The sequence below is a fragment of the Pteropus medius genome, unplaced genomic scaffold, assembly GCF_902729225.1.
Source record: "Pteropus medius unplaced genomic scaffold, Ma_sr-lr_union100, whole genome shotgun sequence".
NCBI lineage: Eukaryota > Metazoa > Chordata > Mammalia > Chiroptera > Pteropodidae > Pteropus > Pteropus medius.
Window position 1 is genome coordinate 3,203,580 of NW_024353517.1, and position 27,125 is coordinate 3,230,704.

General features: G+C 39.0%; 1 protein-coding gene across 1 annotated transcript in view; it reads right to left on the minus strand.

Annotated features, from left to right (window-relative positions):
* Positions 1 to 11,519, minus strand: part of CUNH3orf70 (chromosome unknown C3orf70 homolog) — a 54,560-nt gene extending 43,041 nt beyond the window's left edge. Inside the window, exon 1 of the mRNA XM_039850630.1 lies at positions 11,181 to 11,519. Coding sequence (XP_039706564.1) covers positions 11,181 to 11,370 — 190 coding nt within the window. The 5' untranslated portion in view covers positions 11,371 to 11,519. The remainder of the gene's footprint in view (positions 1 to 11,180) is intronic.
* Between the last annotated feature and the right edge of the window lie 15,606 nt (positions 11,520 to 27,125).

The window sequence follows — 27,125 nt, forward strand, 5'->3', positions numbered from 1 at the left end:
GAGGAACATAAGGGAGAGACTGATAATAAGAGTCATAGTGGAGAACTTCAACATCTCACTAACATCAACGGAGAGATCATCCAAACATAAAATCAACAAGGAAACAGTAGCCTTAACTGACACATTAGACAAGATAGACTTGATATTTTTTTAAATATTTCACCCAAAAGCAGTAAAATATGTTATTTTCAAGTGCACATAGAACACTTTCCATGATAGGTCACAAAATAAGTCTCAATAAATTTAAGAAGACAAATCATAACAAGCATCTTCTCCAATCACAGTGGTATTAAACTAGAAATCAATTATAAGAAAAAAACTGAAAAAGACAAACGTGGAGGCTAAATCACATGCTACTAAACAATGAATGGGTTAACAATTAGATCAAGAAGAAATCAAGACACCTTAATAAACTTAAAGCATGTGAAGGATCTATACACTGAAAACAGTAAGATATTATTAAAAGAAACAGAAAAAGACACAAATAAATGTAAAGATATTCCATGTTAATTGATTGGAAGAGTCAACATAGTTAAAATGGCCATATTACCCAAAGGAATCTACAGATTTAATGCAACCCCCATCAAAATCTCAATGGCTTTTTTTAAAGAAATAGAACCAAAATTAACTCAAAATGTATCAAAGACCTAAAAATAAGACTTGAAACAATAAATTACATAGAAGAAAACATAGGTATCATGGATCTTGAATTTAGAGAGGATTTTATGAATTTGACCTCAAAGGCAAGGGAAATAAAAGCAAAAATAAACGAATGAAAACTATATCTGCACAGCAGAAGAAACCATCAATAAAACAGAGGCAATCAACTGAATGGGAAAAGATATTTGCAAACAACTCCAATAAGAGACTAATATCCAAAATATACAAAGAACTCATATAACTCAACAACAACAAAAAAATCCAATTTAAAAAACGGGCAGAGGACCTGAAAGACTTCTCCAAAGAAGACATACAAATAGCCAACAGACATAAGAAAAGATGCTTAATTTCACTAGCTGATAAGGGGTTAATATCCATATAAGGAACTATATAAAGAACCCATGCAACTTAACACCAAAAACCCAATTAAAAAATGGGCAGAGAACCTGAATAGATATTTCTCCAAAGAGGACATACGGATGACCAATAAACATATGAAAAGATGCTCAACATCAGGGAAATGCCAATCGAAACCATCATATTATTTCACACCTGTCAGAATGGCTACCATCAATAAGTCAACAAACAAGTGTTGATGAGAATGTGGAGAAAAGGGAACTCTGGTGCACCATTGGTGGGACCGTAAATTAGTAGAGCCAATGGAAAACAGTATGGAAGCTCCTCAAAAAATTAAAAATATAACTACCACATGATCCAGCAATTCCATTTCTGGGTATTTATCCTTAGAAATCTAAAACACAGGAAAAAATTAATTCAAGAAACTTTTAAACACAGTACTCTAACTATACATTCTTTCTAAGACATATATATAGTCTAATGACCAAAACATGCAAAAAAATCTTGACCTTTATCCAAGTTTGTTGCTGGCAGTGGTACTACCATAATAATCCCTAAACTATTTTGCGTGTAGCTGATGCTACAGAAAAATGAATAAATATTATGATGTACTGGAAACCAAGGTTTTTACCCACGAAGAAGAAAGGTACAAATATGGAATGGGGAAAGGTGAATAATACGACCTATACGCACACACACAAACATCCTAGATCTGTCCATGAAAAGGCCTAAACGCAGTAACATCGCAGTAGAAATAAACACACTGGATGCTCAGATAATAGTGTCCCAACCATTCTTCACTAAAAGGAACCTGAGCTCCTTGGGAAAACAGCTGACTTCTAGTCTGGGGCAGAGAAATTACTAGATAAGCCTGAAACATTTTATTCTTCTAGAAAGCAGGGAAGTGCTCAAAAAAATGGTAGGGACTTATCAAAAGGACACAGGAACTAGTATGAAGGGATTCTCACTGGCCAAATTTAAGATAATTTGAAAATCAAAAAGAATTATGATACTTGATTATAAAATATTGAAAGAATCAAGTTGTGTATAGTAATGTCTAAGTAGATGAAATACAGGTAGAGAAACTTCTTCTTTAAAAAGAATGCCATCATACAGTAGAGGAAGAATCTTCAGTCACTGGGTTAAAGTTCATTGGAGAATAGGATATTCACTCAGTGTCAAAGTATCACACCACGATTACTTGTCAAAAACAAAAAAAAAATTTAAAGAGAAATAGCAAAAGGGAAAGGGTATTTTTATAATGCAGATTTGGCAGTAATCACCTAGCATTAGCAATAGTGGAACAACCTGACATTATATGTCTCCTCCTGTGATGCTACGAGGTTACAATGTCACCTATGTAATAATGCAACAAAAATGTTTAACCTAAATCTATGATGAAACAATTAGTAAAATATGGGACATTCTACAGACAGTTAACCTGGACTCTTCAAAAATTTCAATGTCATCCAAAAACATGTGACTATTCTAGAATGATTTAAGGAGACTAAAGTAATATAATAATGAAATGTGATGTATGCATCTTGACTGGGCCCCGGATTGAAAAAAAAAAATGTCAGCTATAAAAGTCATTTCTTGACAAATAAGGAAACTGCATATTTGATGTTATTACTGAATTAGTGTCAATCATCTTAGTTATAATTAGTATTGTAGTTATATAAGAAAATGTCCTTACTCTTAAGAGAGGCACGCTGAAATATTTAGATGTGAAGTGTATGTCTGCAACTTACTTTTAAATGGTTTAGGAGAAAAGTACATGTTTATGTGTACACAGAAAAATATAAATAAATGAATCTAACAGAATTTTCCACAAAATATCAAATTATCCCACTCTTAGTGTTTTTATGTCATCGAAAGTCTGTTAAAATGAGATACAGAGGAAGAACTACATCTGTATTACACCAAAACTTCTGGTTTTAAATGGGCAAATAAGCACTAGGGAGGTTAAAGAACTGTTTTGAATGAACTGTTTGGGGCATTAGGCAGACGCTGCCACAGGGATTTATTACCATTGTTGGCACTCCAGATATTGCATGGTTTTAGCAGTATGCTTGCGGAATACTATTAAATGTCAGAAAATTCCAGAACCAAAAAGAACAGGAGAAACACAAAACAAAAATTCTGTGAATCTGAGTACAGTAACTTGCAAAGACTACCAATCGTCTACTGCAGGGGTCCCCAAAACCCAGGCTGTGACCAGTACAGGTCTGTGGCCTATTAGGAATCAGGCAGCACAGCAGGAGGTAAGCAGCAGGCAGCAAGTGAGTGAAATTTCACTGGTATTTGCAGCCGCTCCCCAGCACTAGTATCACCACCTCAGCTTCACCTCAGATCAGACATTAGATAGAGTCTCATAAGAGCACTAGTTCCTGGTGCCAAAAAGGTTGGGGACTGCTGGTCTACTGTGTCCAGCATTCTAGCAGCCAGGATTCCTCTATTAACTGGCACTTGTGCCATTTTTTCTATACAAAATCAGTATTCCAAATGATGGCCAAGTGTCACCACAAGATCTTGACAAGACTTCTAAATCATTAAAGTTAACTACGTTCAGTTTCACTTCAACATATCACAAGTTTTGTAATATTCTGATCCTTTCAAATCAGTTGACCTATATTTGATATATATGATAGCTCTCTATTAACTGGTATATCTGATTAATGAGATCTATAGCTTAACAATGGTGGAAAACGATGAAGTAGGGGTGTGGGTATTGGAGCATAATATAAGATTTCATGATAAAAAGTAGACACTTATCACAGTAACTTTTACAAAATAGACCTAACAGTGACGGCAATAAAAAAAACTCAATAATTTCTAAATGTATTATTCAAAATGTATACTCTTACGATCTTTGTTGTTTTTGAGTGTTTAATTGAACAAATAAGTATGGTCACAAAGTGAATTCCAGTCTAACCAGGATATCTGCAGATGGGAGAAACAATTGGGAGTTGGGGTCTTTGACAGTCATCACACTATGAGGCTGGTATTGTTATTAGCACCATATTAAAAGTGAGGAAACTGAAAGACTAGAAATTAAGTAACTTCCCCCAAACCACGTAACCAATAAGTGAGCATAGCCAGGGTTCAAACACAAAGTCCAACTCCAGAGCCTGCTCTCAGGATAACTATACTATTTAGTATTTGCATTGTTTATTTGTTTGCTTTTGAGGAGGGGCTTATGTCACTCTTTACTGAACACTGCACAAGTACTTCCCTGGTGTCATTTAATCTTCACAATAACCTTGTGAAGCACAATTATTTGTATTTCTCAGACGAGAACACACGCTGAGTAATCTGTCCAAAGTTATACTCCCAGTAAGTGGAAAAACTAGGACTGAAAACCAGGTGTGTCTCATTCCACGGCCCTTATCCTAGCGAGGACTACACTCTGCCTTCAACATTCTATGTATAAACTATTCTTTATTTTTCAAGAAAGCAAATCTACTAGACAACTTTTGGTTGTCAAACATGTGTTCCTATTTTTGTTTGGGATTAATAACATTAAATTTCCCTGAAAATATTCTTTGTTGTAATTAGTAAGATTCTACAAAGTGAGGATTTTATAATGTAGGAAATTATCATAGAAAAGCCCTCAAAAACTATTTCAAATCCCTAAGTTCAACAGGCTTGAAAGCCTGTAATAATTAATGGTATGTATGCAAATCTAACCAAAAAAGGCCTTGCACTAGTTCAAGATCAGTTGAGGATATGACATGACTGAAGCTTCATATCATACATTATCAAACGTTTTTTAAAAGCACATTATAGAGTTCACAAACACACCAAAAATGTTCATCATGTATATAATAGCTCTTCTTTTAAAATAAGAAACCATTCTCGTTTACCTTATTTACTTAAACCCTGCTTATCCCAAAAAGAATTTAAAACAGTTGAAATCACTCTCACTGAACCTTGAGTGGAACCAAGAAACTCAAAAGTCCTGGTTGCCAGATGGTTTGTAAGATTCTGATGCACATTTCCCATATGTAGCCAGAGCAACTATGTGTGACCTTCGGAAACTTTCCTAATCTAAAAAATGAGAATAACAGTACCTGCCTCACAAGGCTGTTTGTTGTGAGGCTTCATGAGCTGACACATGCAAGATTATAACTGTGCCTGATATAAGCATTCTGTGTGTTTTTATTATTGTAGTTGATGGACATCCATGACTGAAACACCACTTGGATGGAAAAATACCCATCAGCTTTCTCCATCTCTGAAGAAGCTGAGGAAACTCACTCAGAACTTGATCTCACACTTGTCCTCTTAACATCTGAATCCTTCCACTACTGCACATGGTAAGAACCCTTGTTCATAGCAGGGGGGAAAAAGCTTCAGCTGACTTCTCCATCCAATCAAACTACCACTCCATCGTTGTTTTTTTTTGGGGTTTTTTTTTTTGGGTTAGTTTTCGTCATAAAACTTCTGAAGAGGTTTTTCTGTAAAGGGCCTGTTTCTAATATGATTGAGATGTCCCTTAGAAAAACCAGCTGGCATTACCCTGAGGAAGACAGAACTTGATTTTGTGAGTTTCCCCAGAGCTGTGTAGAAGCGGGAAAACAAACAGAATAACACAAAAACCAGAAAGCTAATATACTAACTAATGGAGAGAAGTATATTTAGCTTAAGGTCTTGACAGTTAAATCCTCTAATCAGTTCCTTCTCTTCCTTTAGGAAATCTATAAATAGAAAGCCAAACTTTAACGAACCCATTTGCTGGGACAGTTTAGTCATAGGGACCAGATATTTAAGCCTCTGGGCAGTGTACCACATTCTCTGAAGAGTCCTGAAAAAAAGACTTTCAAATTCTGCCTCTCCAACTCCCATTTTTCTACATTTCCATGCTGCCCATCCACATTCTGCTGTGACAGTCTTTCTTTAGATATGTTAATAGCATCTATTAGACTACATCAAGTCCCACTCTTTCTGCCTTCAACCTGAAAGAGACAGACATCTTTTAAGATGTCTTCTGCAGAAAACTGAGTTTATCTATTAAAGTCATTTTATTAAGCCAATTGTGAGTTCTGCTGGTGGCACATCATACCACGTACACTCCCCGACTCCCACCTTCTAATCACTTTCTCTTAACTTTTGGATTTCATTCCTCAACCCTTAAAGAATGAGAACTGTAAAGAGTTCACTACTGCATTTCACTACTGCAATCCGTACAATTTGCCACCCATTTCTTAAAAACTTTTCCTATCACTGGCTTTAATGAAGCCAAAAACCTGTTGCTTCTGTTCATTTTAAACTGCTCTGTGGTACCTATCGTGAAGAGTCCAGGTCCTAGAATCACTCTGGCCTGGATCCAAATCCGGGCTCTACGCCTTACTAGCTATGTGCCCAAGGAAAAGTTACTTAACTTCTCCAAGCCTTTTTCCTCAACTGAAAAATGGACATGACATAATTGCCTATTAAGCGCTTAGCATAAGCTTATTCTGGCGCAAAGTAATCACTCAATAAATATTAACTATTATCTCTGTGTCCTAAATCTCAGCTCCTGGCATTCTATTTTCCTCTCCTACCTTGCAAAATTCACTACCTCAAATAGCTTTGACTAATACTGCAATTACGTATATTCCTGAAGTTACTGTTGCACAACTAAACCTTTCACTCTCTTCTCAGTAGTAAAATCACTATTTGTATATTTCACCAATATCTAAGAAATAACCTGCAGAAAACTGATTTCATCTTTGTACTCTTTCTTAAAACACCCATTTCCCTTGGCATCTTCAATACCATACTTTCCAGATTTTTCTTCTCTAGCCATCTCTTAGACTCTACTGCCAACTCATTCTCCTGTACCAGACTCTAAATGCTAGTGTTCTAACATTTAGAGAAAGCCTAAAGGTTTTCTTCATTTCTCATATTATACTCTCCCTTGGCGAGCTCAGTGTGTCATCATGACTACAACTGCAATCTATAAATAAGTAAACGACTTCCATATTATCTGTGGTACAGACCTCACCTCTGAGTTCTAGATCCCTATAGCCAACACCTACTAACATCACAGTGAGACTCAACAGATCCAAAACTAGATTCATGATCCATGATCAACCAAACCTAGTTCTTCTCCAATATTCTGTTGTTGTTAGTGAATGAATGGCACCACCATCCACCCAAGTTGCATTACACAGAATTCTAGAATTGTAAGAGTTATCCTTTATAGCCTTCCTCTTCTTCTCCCTCCAAATCTAATCTATTTTAACTTCTATTGTATGAATCTTGTTGTATGAATTTCGATCTATTTTTATGCTAATACCAAAATAACCTCCCTTGCTGGTTTCATTCCCCTATTGCCCACGTAATCACTATGATGCCAAGGTCTCTATCAAATCAACCTCCTGACTTCTCCACTTTTTCTGTTCATCCCACCCTCACATTTCAACAATCTAATTTCTTATTCCTTCTGAATATTTATCTACTCTAGCCACAAAAGTCTACTTTATCATATCTGCATATGATTCATTCTTTCCCATCTCTCTTCACTGGCCAAACCATGTCTTTTTCTCTCTCAAAACCTCTCTTGGAATCCTTCACTCATTAACTCAACCCGATATCACTCCCTACTGGGGAAAAAAAGACAGACACAGGGCCATAGTTTATTTGGTCCAACAATCATTCTTTGACAGTGACACCAACAAAACATATTACAGTTTCCCTCCCAGACATGGTACTCAAAATCTGTCATTACCCAAATACACTAATTATTTCCTTTAATATCAGCACTGCATCTATGAATATATATACGTTTTATGTCTTTTATAAACATGTATATATTTGCAGTCTTTTCTATTTCATAAGGTTATGAATCTCACAAGTTTAACATCAACTGTATAAAACTGAACTTCCTTTTTTTGTTCTGAGTTTTCTCTCTAAGCATCAAGGTACTCTTTTCATTTTAACATTTTCGGATTTGGTGAAAAAGCTGATACTTTTCTCATTCACATCATTTGTGATTTTGAACATAAGAATAAATACAACACGAATCATGCCCTTATACTCTGCTTAAAGGGTAGGATCCAGCTGTATTCATATTTGTATTCCTAGTTTCCATGATAATGTCTCAAGGAGAAGGTGCTCAAAACACGTTCAACATAATTAAAAGAATTCTGCTTAGTACTGATGTAATTAATGTTCAGGAACGCAAAAGGAATGCAGTTCTCAAATATGTTAACTCTGCTTTTTTTTTTTTTTTAAATGATCTTTGGGTTTTAAAAGGGGTAGAAAGAATTGATGCCCAGCATAGGTGAGGAGGCTAATGTAGCACCTTGCTGCTTTAAATGAAATGAAGTGCATCGTGAATGTGATCACTGAATCGCTGCCAGTGGGGGAAGCATGGAGACTAGGAGGGTTGCCAAAGACTGGAAAAGAACAAATAAATGCAGGTCTGATTTTTTTTTTTAATGGAAAGAACTGCCAACAATAATCCACTATACTTGATATCAATCTTCCTAAATTCAGATTATTTATTTTAAAATAGATTATTTATTTAATATTATTTAAAAATAGCTCCAATCACTTACAAAAGAAAGTGGTAAGCATTTGTGGAACCAACCTGAGTTATACCAGACTAATCTAATTTCCAATTTTTTTTTTTTTTAAAAAAGAGTGTGTTTGTATGTTTATAGTTAGATCATACATCGAAAAGCAGTAAAAACAGTGTGTCAGTAGGATTTCAACAAGGTATTTGACCAGGTCATTACACCCATATGGGTAAGATAAACATAAGATGGTTAACAGTACAATCTAGTAGCTAGGTAATTGTTTGAATGACCATAACAAATGCTCATCAATGAATTGCTACCCACCTGAAGGGCAATTCTATTGGCAAACTTCAGGACTCTATCTGTGGCCTTCTACCATTCAACAATTTTATCAATAACTTGAATGAAGATGTACAAGGTTACTATACTACTGTTGACATCCAATGACTTGAAACTCAGGCGCTCAGTTTCATGAGTCAGGATCTAAAAATACAATGACAAGCCAGAAAAATGGGCTAATTCTAATAAAATGAAATAGGGAAAACTATCTAAGGGATCAATCAATACCTGTGTCCAAAATATATATATGTATGTATATATGTATATATATATGTATACATACATATATATAAAACTGATAAAGGGGCAAGCACTGTGACTTAATTGCCACATACGTAAGCAAAGGTTTGAACAGCTTTTGTTGACCACAAACTTAGTTCAATTTGACAGCAGCAAGTTCAGTATGTTGTAGATATCAGAAAAGCTAATGTGATGGTAGCTGCAGCAGCAGTAATATCTCAAACATGGGAGAGAGCAGTCCTACTCAACTCTGGAATGATCAGACTACCACTGGGTTATTGTGTATCCTTCTAGGGGTCATAGTCTTTGAAGGATCTTAACCATATTGGCACATTTTCAGAACAGAACAACCAGGATGCTTAGGAGCTTGGATACTCTTCCACAAAAGGAAAGACAAAAGGATATAGAGATTTATAAACAGGACTAAATGATACCTTTGGAAGAAAATGATGGCTACCTTCATTCAGTCATTCAACAAACATGAATTTCAAGCCCATTTCAGTAGACATTGTGACATTGGCTTGGGATACAGAGAGAAGATACTCTGTGTCTGTGAGTTGAAAGAGCCATGTTCTAAATAAGGATTAGATTTTCTATATGATTTCATAAGGTAGAGACAGGGTCAATGTAAAGAAGTTAGAAAGTAACCAATTACAACTCCATATAAAGAAGAGTAGTATTCTTAGAGTCGAAGCTGTCTCATGAAGGAAAAAGCTGCCTGAGAAGGCTGTAAGGTTCTGATCACTAACAATGTACAGGCATTGAACTGGACCATCTTTAACATTCCTCACATTCTACATTATGATTCTACACTTCTTCAGGAAATGGGCTTTCACCAGATTAATTCTACTTGTATACTTCAGCATCACAAGTTTCCTACAGTTGTTATTTCTAACTGTACCCTGTCCCACAATGAAGCGATGCTTTAGAATTGGGAACAGACCCAAAAGCAACAGAAATAATGAAATATGGGAAGAAAGTGCCTCATCAGCACACAGAACACAAAAATATCAATACTGTTCAATGTGCCATGTATCTGTAATGAAAATGTAAGAACTGTCTATCCTTTAAGTCATAAATTCAATTAAAAAGTGTTACACTCACTAAATGTAAACAAGGATTTATTATCTACTGCATTTCTTGTTGGGAGCCATTTTTTTTTCTAACCAACAAGGAAAAAATTTTAACTTAAGATCACTTTGAGAATTTGTGTCCTAAATAAGCACTCCAAAACCCTCTATTATAAGGTTATGTGGAAATGAAGTCTGAAAAAAAAATCTAATAAGAAATGATTCATCAGCTATAGCAGGCCAAATACCATGAACTAATCAAATCGTGGAATTCTGATTAAATGGATACTTAAGTTTAATCCATTTTAAAAATCACAGGCAGGATAAACACAGAGAAAAGGCCTAGAGTATTTAGTTCTGGCTTTTATAAATTGGTTTAAGATTATTTAAGCATATTTTCATTATTTTACTTTGTAATTCTAAGTCTCATTTATTGACTCTATTTGCTGCAGCTGGGCATTTAAGTTCACCCTTCCAAACCGTTAATATTAACTTCTTGGAAGCAGTCCCGTACACTTTAGCGCTTTCTCAAGTTAGATGCAATAAACGGGCCACAATTCTATTTCCAAGGGCTCTTTCTTGTAAACAGCAGCCCAGAAAGACAAAAGTGAAAAAAGAAAAAGGGACATCTTTAACCACCAGCCCCGATAAAAGGTTTTCCCTCTGGTTGTCAACTCTGACGGCTCTCTACCATTTCTCAACACACTGCCTGGTCGTTACGGTTTAAAAAGAAAAAGAAAAAAATGGATTCCAGTTTTCCTGGGACGGGGAGATCCCCTTTTGCAGAAGTGGCTAAAGCTAGGTTCCCTACGGGATTTCATTTCGTTGCCAAGGCAGCGCCAACCCAAGTCGTTCGGCACGAGGGCAGCTCCCGCCCGCCGGAGCCCAGCGGGGCACCAGCCAAGCCCCGAGCCTCCGCGGCTGCAGAGTCCCAGCCGTGACCCCGGACGGCCCCGCGGGCGCCCCAGGACCGCGGCGAAAGGCGGGGAAAAGCGGCTCGACTTACAGTGACACCATCCTAGGTGACAGCACCAGTGCAGCTTGAAGCACTTGCCATGGCTGTGCGTGGCACAGATGGAGAGCCCATCGCACGGCTGGAAGTCAGGTCTGCGGGCAGCGCAACTCCGCGCCAGGGCCTGAGCCTCGTCCACTTTCTCGCTCTTCCAGCCCCGCTCGGGCGCCGCCGCTGCACTCATTTCCTCTCCCTCCGCGGAGTCGAGACCGGGAGCCCGGGAGAAGCGGCGTCCGGGCTGCCAGGAAGCCGAGTCGGCTGCTGAAGCGGGAGGGCGCGGCGCGGGCCGGGAGTCACGCCAGCGCGCGGCGGCGGCGGCGGCGGCGGCGGGAGCGCGGCGGTCCCAGGCTCGCAGAGGAGCCGCCCCGGGCGCTGCGACCGGAGGGCTGGGTTTGCCACCGCCCCCCTCCCTCCCTCCGCCGCGGCGCGCAGCGCGCCCCACGCGCACACGCGCGCGCGCCGGCCGGCCCAGGCAGAGGCCGCGCGTCCCTCGGCAAGCCCGGCCTCTTCGCACACACCCCGCAGTGGGGCGCAGTCGTCGGCGTCCTCTCCGGTACGAGAGCGTCCCTGCCACACTCACGCCTTCCTCGGAGGCTGACTCCAGCCCGTGGAGGGCCGTAATGAACCTACACACGCTTCGGCGGCTTGGTTTTCACATGCACACTTCCCTCCGAGCTGGGTCGTCTCGAGGACTGACACATACACGTCCACACTCCGCGGAGGCCTGTGCGCGCCGAGGACACGCCCACCCGGACCGCTCGGTGGGCTGGTCCCTGCGCATCGGCGCGCGAGGTCTTCTCTCTCACGCAGCCCTCTCCCCACACGCGCCTCACATCTCCCTCGTACACACCTCCCAGGGTGTCTGAGCTCAGGACCCCTCGGAGGCGCGCACACGTTCCCACACGCGCACACTCCCCGGGGACCTGCCTCCCGCCCCGAGCGCAGCCCCTGGGGCTCACGTCAGGGCTGCGCCAGTTTATTGGTTGCGGAACAACCTCGGGTTCGGTTTCACACCATACCCAGCCTCAGAACTGGAGCCGGAGGGGCTGTTCCAGGCCTTGCTGAGTGGGGAAAGCAACCAGGCTGGGCGCGGTGCTGGTGGGGTGTGTGTATGTGGCGTTCGCGCTGCCGCGCATGATGCATGTATGGTGTATGGGGGGACTGGTATGTAAAATGTGTTGCGTGTGTGTAGTTTGGTGTTTATGCGATGTGTGTATTGTGTGGGTGTACTGTGGAGTATATGTGATGGACGTGTGTGTAGTTGGATAGGTTGTTAAGTGCTTACATGGTACGTACGGTGTGTGTGGTGTGCCTAATGCGCGTGACTGTTATGTGGAGTGTATCGATGAGGTGTGTGTATACATGTATATCTGGCATGGATGTATATGACCAATGTGGAGCGTGTTTGGTGTGTATGTGTAGTAGGGTATATGCGATGTGTATAGTATGTGTAGTTGCATATGTGCATTCATGTGTACATGGGCTGTTGGTGGCTATGATTGTTATGTAGAGTGTGTGTATATGTGTTTGTGGCATGTGTGTGGCAGTGTGGTGTATGTGCCCGGCATGTAGAGTGTAATAATGGTATATTGACTGGAGCTGGGTCTGTGTGGTACATATGGATGTGGGCACAAACTAAACTCATGTTTGCCTTGGGCTGTGTGTGTGCCTTTGCATGTTAATGCCCACCCAGCCAGAGGGTGTGACTGGCAGGATTAGTGGCTGCAGCTCCCCTACCCAATCAGCTTGCCTTCTTCCCTCCTGGGGACAAGTTGCTCCAAATAGATTTTCCATGCCAGGCTGGGCAGCTGCAGGAACCCACCACTGGCTGGATTTAGTGAAAAGAAAACAAACCATTTGCTCCCAGGGAGCACAGTTGGGAATTAGTGTTTCCCTGCAACAAGGCCAAACCCAGCCTTGAACAGAGAAAAGGAGGGGACTGCCTCTCATCGTTTACCAAACGCTTTTCAGAGCAGAGGATAATGCCTCTAATTGCCAAGGTTCAGGGAACAACAAAGCTTTTCAGCATAAATGTTGTACGGGAACATGTTTATACCTAGGTTCACTTTCTCCATTACTTTTTTCCTTCTTTTGCTTTGCACTGGCAAGGAGACTCATCATGGTTTTGAAATAACCAAATTCATTTTTAAGCACTGAAAATCCTTGCTTCTATAAACGATCTTCCATAATTTTTCCTTTTATTTAACCTTGGCTTAAGAAGGGAAATGTAATTTGCATATATCTGATTCTAGCCAAGTCTTTATTTATTAGAGGTTGGGGAAAGAATCATAGTGGTGGCAAAGGTATTTTCAAGAAAGGTCTGAATTAAAATCTCAAAATACGGTTCCCCCAATAATCTAATATTGAAACGGTTATTAACATGAAGCTTCAGCTTCAAACCCAAGTGCCACCCTCCCAAAAAAACTCCTAAGGACTCATCCCTGACTTATAAAATCTATCCATCCCTGCTATTAATTTCACAGTCTGACTCATCTCAAAATAACATGAGTAAAAGAAAGAGAAAACGTAATCAAAGAAATTAATAATCCATTATTGCTGTAGCAAGCCAACCCAGGATTTTTTAAAGGGGGATTCCCATATCTCCTACCCTATTTTTCTCCTTCGCCAACCTATAAGCTAATATTACCCATATTATATAAGACCTTATAACAATATTTTTAGTATTTCTGTAACTAGTATTTCAACAGTATCCTTTCAATGGCTTTTATTTGAGGGCGAACCATGTTATAAGATCCTACTGTATATGAAACCACACCATCTCAGCTAGTGAAAACAGCATGAAAAATAATGTGATATATCACCTTAGCCAGGAGGCAAGATAAATTACCCAAATACCTTACTTTATGTTAGCCACCTGATTTGAAGCTGAGCCACTTTTACATTTTCTATAACATAAAACTCATTCCATCCCCTTGCCCAAAAGATGTTATTAACCTCTAATGTCTGCAGGAGGAGGTAAATGTGCTGTGACCTCACAGACAGACACACACAGCCTTCAGGAGGTGGTGTCAGGATACAAGTTTTTAGAATTTTATTATAGAAAATGAAGCACATACTAGAAAGAAAGACTAATATAAGGAACCCCCATGCACCCATCACCTGGTTTTAATAAATATTAACTCATTTGGAAAATTTTGTTTCATCTATAGCTCCACCCACTCTTGACAGCTACCCTGCCACTGGATGATTTTGAAGCAAATCCCAGACATTGTATCATTTCACACATAAATATTTTAGCATTTGTCTCCAAAGGAACTTTAAAAAACCATAACTCATAATACCATTGTCATGTAATAGGATACAATTGGATCATAAATATGAATTTGACCCATAGCTGCTGATTACCTTTTCAGCTCCCCTTTAAGAATGCCACTTCTGTCTGTAATTTTCCTTTTTCTCCCTCTTTCTCTCCTGCCTTTGTCTTCAGCTTACGTGCCACTTCCTCAAAGTTTTTTCTGACCAACCCAGACTAAGTTACATATACACTCACCGTTCATATAACTTAATTTTAAGTGAATAATTAAAGAAGGAATTATTGAATTGTCTTTCCCCATTTCCCCTGTCCCTTGCCACAAGCTGTAAGCTCCTTGAAGGCAAGAACATGGCCTCTGTCTTCTGTTCCCAGTGCTTAGCACAGAGAATAAAGTAATAGTTGAATCAGTGAAACTTTTTCTACCTCAGACTTCCAAAGCCTGGAAAAAGTTCATCTGTGGTAAATTGTTTACTAATACGGCTGAATAATTCCTATAATTACCCTTCCTGTAATCACACCCTTAGATATTCCCCTCCCACACTGATTAAGTTTAGTTATGTGTATTAGTTGTCTATTGCTATTTAACAAATCACTCTCAGATTAAAACAATGCAGTTTCTGTGGGTCAGGAACCCAGGCATGACTTAGCGAGGTCCTCTGCTTCAGAATCTCTCACAAGGCTGCAATGAACATATGGGCCAGGGCTGCCCTGTCATCTAAAAGTTCAGCTGGGAAACGGTCTGCTCCCAAACTTCCTCATTGACTGGTTGTTGGCAGGATTCAGTCCTTAAGGAACTGTTAGGCTGAGGGTCTTCATTCTTCACTGGTTGTTGGCTAGAAGGAGCCCTCAGTTCCTTTTCACATAGACCTTTCCATGGGGCAGTTCACATGTAGGAGCTTGCTTTACCAGAGTGAGCACAAGAAAACAGTCAGAAAGCGTCACAGTCTTTTATGACCTAATCTCAGAACTCCTATCCCATCACTCTAGCCGTATTCTATTCATTAGAAGCAAGTCACTAGGTCCGGCCCTCACACAAGGGTTGGAGATAATGCAAGGCATGAATATCAGGAGATGGGGATCACTGGGAGCCATCCTGAAGCTGCCTACTACACCGTGCAACTTGCTTTAGCCTATGGGAAAATAGCAAACATGGCATAGTAAAAATTTCCAGAGTATGTTCATTGGGTTTTGCCTTCCATTTCTGTGCTTGGAACCCTGAGACCACCATGTATATAAGTCTGAGCAAGCCTGCTGGAGGGTGAAATGGAGGAATAGCCTTATGGAGGACAATGGAGGTACCCAGTAATGAGCAGCCGATCCCTAGCCAATGATCTATCAACCACTAGAACTAACACTGAGACTGAACTTGACCATCCTAGGCCCACCAGCTGATCACAGAAGCATGAGAGAGATCTGCTGAGCCAGTCCTTACCAGAACAACCACTAGAACAAACTATAGAATCATGAGCTACATAAAATGATTATTGTTTTAAGCTACTAAGTTTTGGGTGGTTTCTTACATCGTAAAAGCTAACACTTACCACTCATCTCGTGTTGTAGACAAAGTAAATGAGGATTCGAGAGGCTAAATGACTTGCTCAATGTCATAGTGCAGCAGGCATAGTGGGAAAAGTTCTCTAAGACCTGGCATCAGAGCAATGCAGATGGTTCAAGCCTAAGCTCTATCTCTTTCTGGCTGAGAGAACTTGGCAACTCTCTTATGCTTTTCGGGCTTTAGTTTCCTTATCAGCAAAACAAAACAAAAGGTTTTCCTGAACATCTTTTAGCACTCAAAGCTATGACTCGTCCATGGATTACAGACAGAGGTAAGGTAAGACTCCTTTTGGTTCAGATGTCATCTGTGAATAGTCAGATATCACCTTCCTATTCTATTGCACACATTTTTGTCTAATGCTAATGTAAGTTATGTCTATGCACACCAACCACTCTGAACACTTTGATAAATTGAGTCATTACCAATCAGTTACTTTTGGGTTGCTTGATTGAACCAAACAACTAATTCCACTATGGTTATAAATAACTTGCTAGTAATTGGTCAATTTGTCATATTAAAGCAATTAGAATGATTTAGTGGATGGAGAAGCTTCCAAATGAGGTGCAACTAAATTAAGAGTCTTCTATGAGGAGGGAGGATGCCTCCTTAGCATTGCCACTGACATAACAGAGCCTCTCATCCCCTTTGGCATAAAAGAAAGAATAGCAGCTTTGGATTCAGAATGGAATCAAAGCTCAACTCCACTACTTCTAGCCAGGTGATCTTGGGCAAGTTACTTAGCTTCATCTCTTAAATAAGAATTATAATTTCTACTTCGTACACATGCAGTGAACACTAAATATGATAACATACACGAAGAGCCTAGCATTGTATCTGGCACATTGCAGATCTTAAATAAATATTAGTTCTCCTGTTCCCAGCACCTCTAAATTCCCTCCCTGTCCACAGGCTCTCCATGCTCCAATCCTTCCTTCACAGTGCTTAGAGAGATCTCTTTAAAATCTGATCATATCATATCTGGCCTTAAAAACCTTTGACACTTCTCGTTGCTTACTAAAAAGATATATATATATATACTACTTTGTAGCTTATTCAAAAAGCTCCCCCAACTTCTTATCCAGCTACCCTTTCCCATGCCCCCAAATCTGTACCCTCCCCAGATTACTGTTGTTTTTTCTTCCTGGAAATGTGATATCCTCTCCTGCCTGCCTCTGTGCCTTTCCTCATCCTTCTATTTGCCTTGAATTGTCTGACCCCCTTTATGCACAGGGAAACCTACATTTCCTTCAAATCCCAGCTCAAATGCTACTCAAAGTTTACTCTCTCTTCCATACTCAAGGACATGTTGTACCTATCACTTGGTACCTCAAGTAGATAGGCAGGTTTTGTGTATTTCTAGTGCCTGGCATTGTGTTGGGTAGTAGGAGATGCTCAATAAATATTTTTGAGTGAACACATTAAAATATTTATGACTAAAAATTCATAAATAATATAGAAAGGCAAAACATCTGCTTATCAAACGGATCTGAGGCCCCCAGAATTAGAACATTCCTCTGAAGCCTTTGAAATTCAAAAGGAGTCTTACTTAATAAACTGGCTTGTAATCTTACTGAATGTCTTACCCCTATAGGTAACCCAGGCTGCAACATTACTGTAGACTCATGGAGGTATTTTAGACATTGCAAGAATGACAGACCCATAATAAAGAAATATTCATGGCCCTTCCCTAACCTTCTGATACTGCATCATGAAGGGCAGCTTTCTCATACAATACTCCATCGTGCCATCATCAAAGGCAAAATAGAAAAAAGGACGAACCCTGAGCCAGTCCAAAAGAACATTTCTTACATTTTTAAAATGGTGGAACTAGTTGATATTTGTGGACAGATTACTGTGACTTTCAAAATTCACCATTCTGTCCCTCAGCTTCTCTTTGCAAGGGACATACTAGTTTTGTTCCAATTTGTTTTATCAACTAAAGAAATTTTTTTATCTCCGAAAAACTTTTAGTGCAAAAATAAACCTCTAGAGTATTGAACATAAAAGAGAGGACTAAAAGGCCAGTCATTAATATGCCAAGCAATCAGCCTCCTATGGCATCGATATATATCCTCAGGGCTCAAGCCCAATAAGCACTGGACTTTTCCTGACTTATGTGATGTGACATTAATAGAAGTAGGATCTGGGTCAATTTTGTGCTCCACACAACACAACATGTTCTTTACGCTCCAGCAGTCCACACTTAACTTCTGGAAGCAATGGACCTATCATAATTTTAAAACAAGAACACTCTGGCTTCTTTTAATGATAGGATAACACACACATTCTGCCATTTTCATTTAAAAATCTTTTTTCTTGATGATTAGCAGTTAAAATAATTCAGCTTTAATTAGCTCATTTCGGTAAGCGGCTAAAGGGTAAAATGACAGTGAAGAGCAATTTGGAATACAATGACTGACTCATGGATTATAAATGGGGCAGCTGAGGTACCATAGACAGCCCGTGAAGATGCTGGTCTGTGGTCAGCACTCTATCCACACCCAGGGCCTCAAGTTTTTAAGCAATATCCACTCTACGAATAGTAGTTAATTTTCTTCTATGTGCCTGACCCTGGGCTGGAGCTGGAGAAAATTTAGAGGAGAGACATAAACCAACCGTAAGAGTATAAAAGGTAATTGCTTTGATTAGGGGTTTAAACAAAGCACAATAGAAAAATAAGGGAGAAACAAATAAGTCTGCCTGGAGCCATCAAAAAATATTTCACAGAAAGGATGAGTTAGCACTGGCAATGCAGATAAGCTTGGCTGTGGTATTATATGGTATTAGAGAATAACATGCATGCAGGCAAGAAGGCAAAGGGCCACTCTGTAAGTCTGTCTTGCTTGAAAGTAATATGGACCTGAAGGAGCAGTCGAACAAGAGGCAGAATTGGTAGGCAGGGGCTAGATCATGAAAAGCCCTGCGCAGTTGATATTTAGTCCTCTAAACCAGTCTTTTTGGAACACCTTTCACTGAAGCACTTCATTCAATGGAAACACTTATCAGAAAGTATAAATGAAACATTTTTAAAGTCCAGCTGCTCCCATGCTGGGGAAGGTTGGAACCCCATTTGTTTGTAACCCCCACAACACCAGAGCCAAACCACTGCTTTGGGAGAGGAGAAGTTATGGTAGGAAGCCTCTAACATGGCCCCATGCATAATTTCCTCCGTTGAGCTGTGGACTGGACTTAGCAACTCCAAAAGCAGTGATGGAGTCATTTCTAAGATTAGATTACAAAAACTGTGGTCTCCCTCTCTCCCCCCACCCCACCGCCGAGAGATGCCAACTGCCATGCTATAAGTGGCCTTATGGAAAAGCCTACATGAGAAGAAACTGACATCTTTGGCCAACAGCCTGTAAAGACCTGAAGCCTGCCAATAACATCATGAGTGAGAGTGAAACAAATTCTCACAGTTGAATCCTGAGATGAAACTATAGCTCTAGCCAACACCTTGATTGCAGCTTTGAGCCAGCAAGCTGTGCCCGTATTCCTGACCCACAGAAACTATGAGATAATAAATGTTTGTGTGTTGCAGGTACTTTACTTTAAGTAATGAGGGCATTATGCTAAGTGAAATAAGCCAGAGAAAGATCAATAATGTTTAATCTCACTTATATGTGGAATGTTAAAAAAAAAAAAAAAATGAACACATAGCTACAGAGAACGGATTGGTGGTTGCCAGAGGCAGGGAGCTGGGGGGTGGGAGGCAAAATAGCTAAAGGTAGTCAAAGGGTACAAAATTCCATTTATAAAGTAAATATGTCATGGGGATGTAACGTACAGCATGGTGACTATAGTTAATAATACTGTATTGGATATTCGAAAGTTGCTAAGATAGTAAATCTTAAAAGTTCTCATTGGAAAAGAAAAAATCTGTAACTGTGTAGTGATGGATGTAAACTAGACTTACTGTGTTGATAATTTCACAATATATACATATATCAAATTATTATGTTGTATACCTGAAACTAATATAATGTTCTAAGTCAATTATATCTTTTTAAAAAGTTGGTATGAAATTAGTTGCAGAAAGATGACATGTAATGTTACAACACTGGAAGCTCTTCCAGGAATCCCCTCTTTCCTCCTTCCCCCCATCCCCTCACTCCAATGTATCAAATACAAAGAATTATCAATGCAGTTAGCTCCAAACACAATGTCTTTGGTGGCTGCATTTATGTTCTTCACATAGCTGTTTGGAAAATGAACCCCTTCTCTGCCCCAGCTTCGAGGAGACAAGAATAAAGCTTTCTTTCTTTCTCTGCTGCTCATTCCTACTTGGCCTGTCTACCTGTGTGGAATTTGGGGCCCCGCAGTACACACAGTCCTGAGTAGAGCCAGTTCATCTAGGGTGGGAGCAAGGCTTCTCCTCCCTCAAGCGAAGCTGGCTTTCCCCAGGGAGCTGCTGCCCCTGGGCTTTTTACCTTCTATTTCCCAAAGAGGGAGTGAAACCCCAGTGGCAGCTGTTGTGATTTCCAGGAGGAACAGAGCTGGGAACTCCCCACTTTCCTTGCATCTCCCATGGATGTCCATCCAAATGCATATGTTCCTGTTTGAAAGCTGAAGGTGTAAATAGCTTTGAAAGTGACTGAGGAGAGATTTGTGGATTCATAAATCAATAGGATTGGTTAAGTAAAATGTCCCTTTTATTATTACTCAGGAAAGTGGAGTCACAGAAAAGTGATGAAGTGACTTGCCCAAGGTCATAAAACTACTTATTCCACAATCTATTCCTGGTAGAAAAAGAAACAGAAGTCATATTTCATGATTCCAAAGCCACTGTTCTTCCTTCTATCTTAGAGGTGTGAAGAAGAATTGGCTACTGCTTTTTTGAATTTTAAATCTTGATTACTCCTTTTCGCTCTCTACACACTTGGTTATTAGGGTGATGTTTTGATACTGTGATATAACAGGAAAGGACCCAGCAATGTCCAAACCCTGCCTTTCCTGTCACTCCACTCACAGCTCCAAGGAAGCTATGCACAATGGATAGCCATAGATTTTGAAACAAGATACCTCTTCAGTAAGATGACTCAGGCATCCTTACTCTAATGCAGAGCTCTCCGGTAAAAAAGGTAAGTAGGGCCTCCTTCTTCCTTTCCCTGACCTTTGACCATAAGTAAAGAGGAGGAAGTTTAAGAAATAGGAGAACTATAAGGCCAAGTTTGCACAATAGGGCTTGCCTGATTTGTTCACCCAAATTTATGTTAGGAGGAAAGCAGAAGAAAGAAGAGACTAGCTAGGCCTTATCCATTGAAAAGTGATACAGGAAGTACAAGAGAGGAGCATATAGGTTCACACCCTTTAGTAAATGTAGCCTGTATTACTTATTTGGTGCTGTGCAACAAATTACTCCATAACTTGGTGGCTGACAACAATAATCACTGATTATCTCTTACAGTTTTTGTGGGTCAGGAATTCAGACTGCATGGCAAGGATGGCTTTTCTCCGCTCCACAATTTCTGGAGTCTCCACTAGAAGACATAAGGAGTGAGGAATGGACATGCCTGAAGGACATGTCGCTCACCTGTCTCGTGGTTGGCTGTCGGCTAGAACACGCACTCATAGTGTCTGTACATGGCTTCCTTGAAACAAGGTAAGTGTCCCAAGACAGAGCCAAGTGGAAGTCTTATAAACTTTTATGACCCAGCTTTAAAAGTCATACAGCATCACTTCTGCTACATTAGATGGGTTGAAGCAGTTAAACGGTCTGCCTAAGTCCAGAAGGAGAGAACAGATCCCATCCCCTGATGAAGCATGTCAGTATCATGTTGTCAGAAAATTATGAAAGATGAGACATTTTTGGAAATACAACCTGCCACATAGGACAATTGATGTCTTGCACTCTGCCATTGAGATTGGAAAAAAATGTCATCGGAGGTAAACATGGCTGGGAAGAGAGCCTAAAATTTTATTTCTCACAGAACCATCATCCTTTTCCTATAAATATTAGAGATTCCTTTCTACTCTCTTTGTAACTTCCTTGCCTTGGCCCATAACAAAAATTCAAATAAACTCTTTGGTTTTGACTTCTGGATAGGACTAGATTGATAAGTAAATGGGCACATATTTACATAATCAAGAAGGACCCCTGCCCATTCACCTCTCTTTCAAACTAAACCAAACAAAACCTAACGCTTGATTGTACTGTGCCTGAAAAATTCATATGAAAGTTAATTTGTCTTAAAACTATACCAAATGTTAAATCCAAATACATTCAAAGTTATTAATCATGTACACTTTAATGGAAATTCATTGGGTTTGAACTAGGAAGAAAAAAGAATAGAGAGAGAGTTGAGACTCTGGTAAAGATAAGGTAGAGGAGAAAGGAAAAGCAGAAAGAGCAGGAGCTATAAATACCTGGAACATCACTCTGTTATACCTTACCAAAATTTAGTTCTTGAAAGCAATTTACATGGGTTTCCCACTGTAAAACCACAATATCAGCTTGGGGATCACAGATCCTCCTCCACCTCTCATCTAGAAACCAGCGCTTGAGCCAGGCTTCTTTTTCATCTTATCCCTCACCAGAAAAGCCTCTTCCCTTTGAGTACTCCTACAGAAGGAATTAAGTCATTCATATTTTCTAATTAATAAAAATAACAATGACAGTTAACATACTAATATGTATTAACAGCTTACTATATGTCACATACTATGTTAAGTGCTCACACTCTCTCACATAATCTTTACAGAAACAATCTAGAGGTAGGTGCTGGTAATTATCCCCACTTTACAGATGAGGAAGCTGGAGGCACAGGGAGGTTCAGTATGTGTCCAAGACAGCACAGCTGATAAGTCCTGAAACTGAGATTGAGCCCAGGCAGCTTAACTCTGGAGCCCATGCTCTTAATCACTGCATTATTCTATAGGGAAACTTCTTATAAACCAGTTATTGGGGGGAAAGATTATTCTGAACACATTTATTAATTTAAAAAAAAAAAAGAGATAAACATGATGAACTAAAACTTTACCTAAAATATTTAGTGAGTGGGGAAAAGTAGCAAACCAAGAGTAGAAAAATGAAACAAGAAAATACATAAATAAAGAACAAAACCAACTTAATATATTGAAAAAGTAAAAAGTGTTTTTTTATAAATGACTAAATTCTCAGTCGAAAAAAGGAAGAAATAAAAATTGATAAGATTAGAAATAAGAACATAATACATAACCCTATGGGTGCTTGCTTATAAAATATAAAGCACTATGACAGATTAAATAACTGGAAAAGAGATGTAAGTGGTTACCCCACAAAGATGCCTGGTCCTGATTTTCCAAACGTTCAAAGACTAAAAAAAAAAAAAAAAATCCCTATGTTACATAAGCTTTAATGTGTATGAGCACCTGTGTGTATGTTGTATGTTACCTAACTTATTTTATTAAATGAAATGATTGATTTCAAAACCAGAATAGTTATGGCATAATGTTAAGTTAAAAACATCACTATGCAAAATTTATGTAAATTTTAATTACAATAGTTTAAATGTAAATGGATCTAAAATTCAAAAAAAAAAATCTGAATAAGAAACCGAAATCAAATTATAAGCTAATCTCATTAATGAACATAAACATTAAGATTTTACGTTAGCGAAAGGAAAGAAAAAGACTTTACATGTATTCGTCACTATGCTTAATTCTAGAAACACAAAACTGGTACAAAGAAGTAAAACCTAAATATAGCACATTACACTAAGAGGAAAATAAAAATTTCATATATGTATATGTAATGTCCAAAGAAATTTTTATAAGTTACTGGCGATAATTCTCATCTCTTCTTAATGAAAACTTTTTAAATCGAGTGGTATTGATAATTTAGAGATTGCTTTTTGTCATATGGAATTTAGTTCAGTGATTCAGAAGAAAGGCAGATTCCTGGTCTGCATTGTTTAAACCTATCTCTCTTATACGAGAATATATCCTTTACTCCTGGAGAAGGAATGTGGAGGAAGGGGCTGGTAACAAGAAAAATCTTGAGGCAGGGACCCTCCAGTCTACAGACTGTGACACTAGGGATCTAGGACCCAAGGAGAGATGAATTCAAAAGACTTATGTGTATGAAATATCTTAGCAAAGCTCAGGAAAGGGGAATTGGAACAATTACTTCTAGATGTCCTAATGAGATCACACACACACACACACACAGAGCTTATTTTGATTAGCTAAGACAGCATCAGCTATGTTGAATTTCCAGTCTAAACATGATGGAATGTGTGTTGAAAACAAAGAGTCAATTTTATTCTTAAAGAAGAAACACATATTGGTTTTCTCTAAGTAGGATTTATTGTTCCAAAAGTGTTGTCAATAACTATCCAAGAGGAAAAGAAATGTTATGTATAAATATTTAAAAGGAAGAAACAAACGTATCTATTTTATAGATGGTATGATTGCAGACCTAGAAATCTAAGGAAATCAACCAAAAATTACAAGAAGTAATGAGTTTAGCTGTAGGACTGACTAAAAAAGTTGCATATATGTATGTATATATAATATATACATATATATCGTCTATGTAGGTATTGTTTTATATACATATAAAACAATATATATCAAGGAAAGTATAAAAATGAATTCTATTATTATTACAACAAAAACAGATTAAATACATGGGGATTGATTAAACATGGCAAGGTTTATGCAGAGAAATTATAGGGAAGATTGTTAATAAATTGAGTACTATACCATATCTGCTCCTGATTAGGAAGGTAAATATATTAGTATTTCCAGGGTTAATGTGTAGATTTAACAATTAAAGCCTCAGCAGTTTAATTTAAAGTATGTAGCAAATGAAGAGTACAGTTTCTCCAGTATAATGATAAGAATGCCAAAAATATATTTTTTTAAATGTAATGATTACTGACTAACCTTATTGTATATTTTGCTTTACTAAATTTTAATATATATTATAAAGTGATAATTAATAAAAAATGGAGCACTAGGTTAAAAACCATAATAAAATTATTGAATCCGAGAGATGTAACAGATTAATTCAAACTCTAAGAGTTTAATTCATGACAAATTAAAAGTAGTACAGTGAGGAAAAGGATCATTAATAAATGCTATTGAGACAATTAGATATTGGTATAAAGAAGCATTTACTTATACATAGGATAATTAAGAATAAAACTGGAATCAAGTCATCTTTGGCAAGTTTCTTAAAATTTCTAAGTCTCTCTGGGGGAAAGATTATTCTGAACACATTTACTAATTAAAATAAAAAGGAGATAAACATGAGGAACTAAAACTTTACCTAAAATATTTAGTGAGGGGGAAAAAGTAGTAAATCAAGAGCAGAAAAAATTAAACAAGAATATACATAAATAAAACAAAGAACAAAATCAACAGTATACTGAAAAGTAAAAATTGTTTTTTAATAAATGGCTAATGTCTCAGTCAAAAAAAGAGGAAGGAATAAAAATTGTAAGATTAGAAATAAGAATATAATCTATAGCCGCATGGGTGCTTGCTTGGTAAATGGGACTCATAATACCTATCTTGAGGGTAGTTTTGAGGAGTAACATAGTTTATGCATATAAAGCACTTAGCATAGTGCCAGGAACATAGTAAACAGTATTATCATGAGCCAGAGAGTTAAATATAAACTAGAACAAACAAACTGGTTAAATGATCTAGATATACAAACAGAAAAGCATGTTGATCCCAGTGGTGAAGAGGAAACCAATTTCTCATCATAGAAGCATGAAGGATACTATCAAAGACAAGATAGATGTACAAACACTTTTTAAAAAATCCAAAACGAAAATCTCAAACAAAATATATTATTGAGAATAAACACATATTATTGAGCTCCTAAGTGAGGTAACTTTGGAAAGAGTGTAGCCGGGCCAGTGGGGTGACAGACTAAATATCAGGATGGCCTAAAGTCTCACTCTCTATTAATCAAAAAGCTCTTCCAGGGGAGGCCCCAGAGCCTTCCACATGAGCCCAAAGGACTTCAGACCAGCAAAGGTGGTCCCCTTCCCTCTTCTATCACCCCCTTTGGCTAGGTTTGTCCAGAACCTTGCGGTTCCTCTTTCAGCTTGGGGTCCAGAAGAGCTTCATGTGGGCTAGATGGGTTTGTGGTTCTCCCTGGTCATGCTGCCAGCTGAACCATCTCCCTCTGTTTGCAGGGGCCGCTCATCAGGCACAGCTCTGGCCAGTCCTGCTGCCCCCACCAGCTGCCTCCAGCCTCCCCAACAATCCTTTGTCCTGTTTACCCCTTCACACCCGATTAATGCTCATTGCCTCACTTTTTTTTCTAGTAACCCCAAATTGCATGTCATTCCTACAACTGAACCCCAACCATTACAATTCTGTATTAGTCAGGGTCCTCCAGGGAAACAGAACCAATATATTAAGAAATATTTAAGAAGGAATTGGCTCACATGGTTGTGGAGGCTAAGAAGTCCAGTCCCAAGAGAAATGATGGTATAATTCCAGTGCAAGTCCAAGTCTGAAGGCAGGAGAGACTGATAGCTCAGCTCCAAGACAGCAAGGCAGAGAGAGAATACTCACTCTGCCTTTTTATTCTATGCAGGCCTCCAACAGCGGGGGTGTGGGGAGTGGGGGTGGGGAGTGGGGTAGTGAAATTCACTCTACATTGAGGAGGGCAATCTTCTCTACTCAGTCTACCAATTCAAGTGTTAATCTCATCCAGAAACAGCCTCACAGACACACCCAGAAATAAGGTTTAACCAAATATCCGGGCACTCCATGGCCCAGTCAGGTTGACACATAAAATTAACCATCACAGACCACACCTTTGGACAGGAACTCTTCCTTTTGTCTGGACCACCCACCCTTTTGTCTTTCTTCATCTGGATCATTACTTCATCCTTTATAACTCAGGCAACACTTCTAGGAAACTTACCTTGACATATCCTAGCTGAATTGAAACCCCTCTTCCAAGCATCATAGCAGCCTGTGCTTTTCTCCCTGACTAGCTTGCAAATTCCTTATGGGCTGAAGCCAATCACAGCTCTTAGGCATCTTGGTTCCTAGCACAGTGCCTAGCTCACAATTGTCCTAAGAAAGGTTTGTGCCATCTGAAGCTGTTTATCCCACTTCTGGCCACGAGCATGACATCACTGTTTTTCCCACTGAAGCTGCT